This window comes from Eimeria mitis, genomic scaffold (assembly GCF_000499745.2).
Source record: "Eimeria mitis Houghton genomic scaffold, Emh_scaff5690, whole genome shotgun sequence".
NCBI lineage: Eukaryota > Apicomplexa > Conoidasida > Eucoccidiorida > Eimeriidae > Eimeria > Eimeria mitis.
Window position 1 is genome coordinate 2,516 of NW_013573943.1, and position 923 is coordinate 3,438.

The following is a 923-nucleotide window of genomic DNA, read 5'->3' on the forward strand; positions in this document are numbered from 1 at the left end:
ATATTGAAATCTTAGCAGCGGAAGTGCCGTGTCCGCTTTTCGCGCAACAGCTATAACCCTAAGTTTCATCTTCTTATCCAATGCAGATGATCCAAATCCTTCGCCATCTAGTTTGTACTTTTTCCCCTTCTTCGCCGCCTCTACGATTTCCTGCGCTCTCGAGCAATGATATCTCGCCAAACCTTCAATCATGCTCCACGGTTCGGCAAAGTATTTCTTCACAGCGTCTGCGGCAACATTCTGAGGGGTCGAAGCACCCTGTACCTTTTCAAGAGTACTAGACTTTTTCTTAGTTGACAGCGTTTGCAGTAGCGCTTTGCCGCTAGCAACGCTAAGCACATCTTCAGGCTTGCCACCAATCTGTGCATAAAGATCATGCGCAGAGCGCCAGAAATCTTCGCTGTCGTTGACGACAGACTCAGCAATTTTCGCCATGGCCTCAGCCACAGCGTTGGCCTCTTCCTTGCTGAGCTTCTGGCGCTTCAGAGCTGAACTCAACTTCTCCTTTTGCATCTGCAATATGTGTTTGAGCTTTTCGTTAATTAGCTGCGCGCGTTCGTAAACAGCTGCAACAGCATGGACGTCCTTCGCACTAGCCATAACTTGCAGATCCTGATATTGCTGTCGAAGCAAATTGTTTACGGCATGTAATTCTTCTTCCGTTACTCCAGATGCTGTCTGCCCCGCAGATGCTGGGCGAGTTTTGAACAATACCGCATGGAGTTCCTGGGCCAAATTTGCATCCATCTCAACCGGTACGAGTCCAAGCTGCAGCTTTCCCGTCAGCAAAGACTTTTGGGCTTGTAGTATATATTTCTCCAATGCGCTGCCCACAGCAGACAAGCGTTTCAATGTTTCCTTCCTGAAATTCATGGCAGCAACGGCTGCGTATGCTTTGACGAAATCATATCCACTGCATTCGT

General features: G+C 48.3%; 1 protein-coding gene across 1 annotated transcript in view; it reads right to left on the bottom strand.

Annotated features, from left to right (window-relative positions):
* Positions 1–873, bottom strand: part of EMH_0083600 (uncharacterized protein) — a gene marked incomplete at both ends in the record, with an annotated part of 978 nt that extends 105 nt beyond the window's left edge. Inside the window, one exon of the mRNA XM_013500657.1 lies at positions 1–873. Within this exon, the coding sequence (XP_013356111.1) occupies positions 1–873 (873 nt within the window).
* Positions 874–923: the final 50 nt, after the last annotated feature.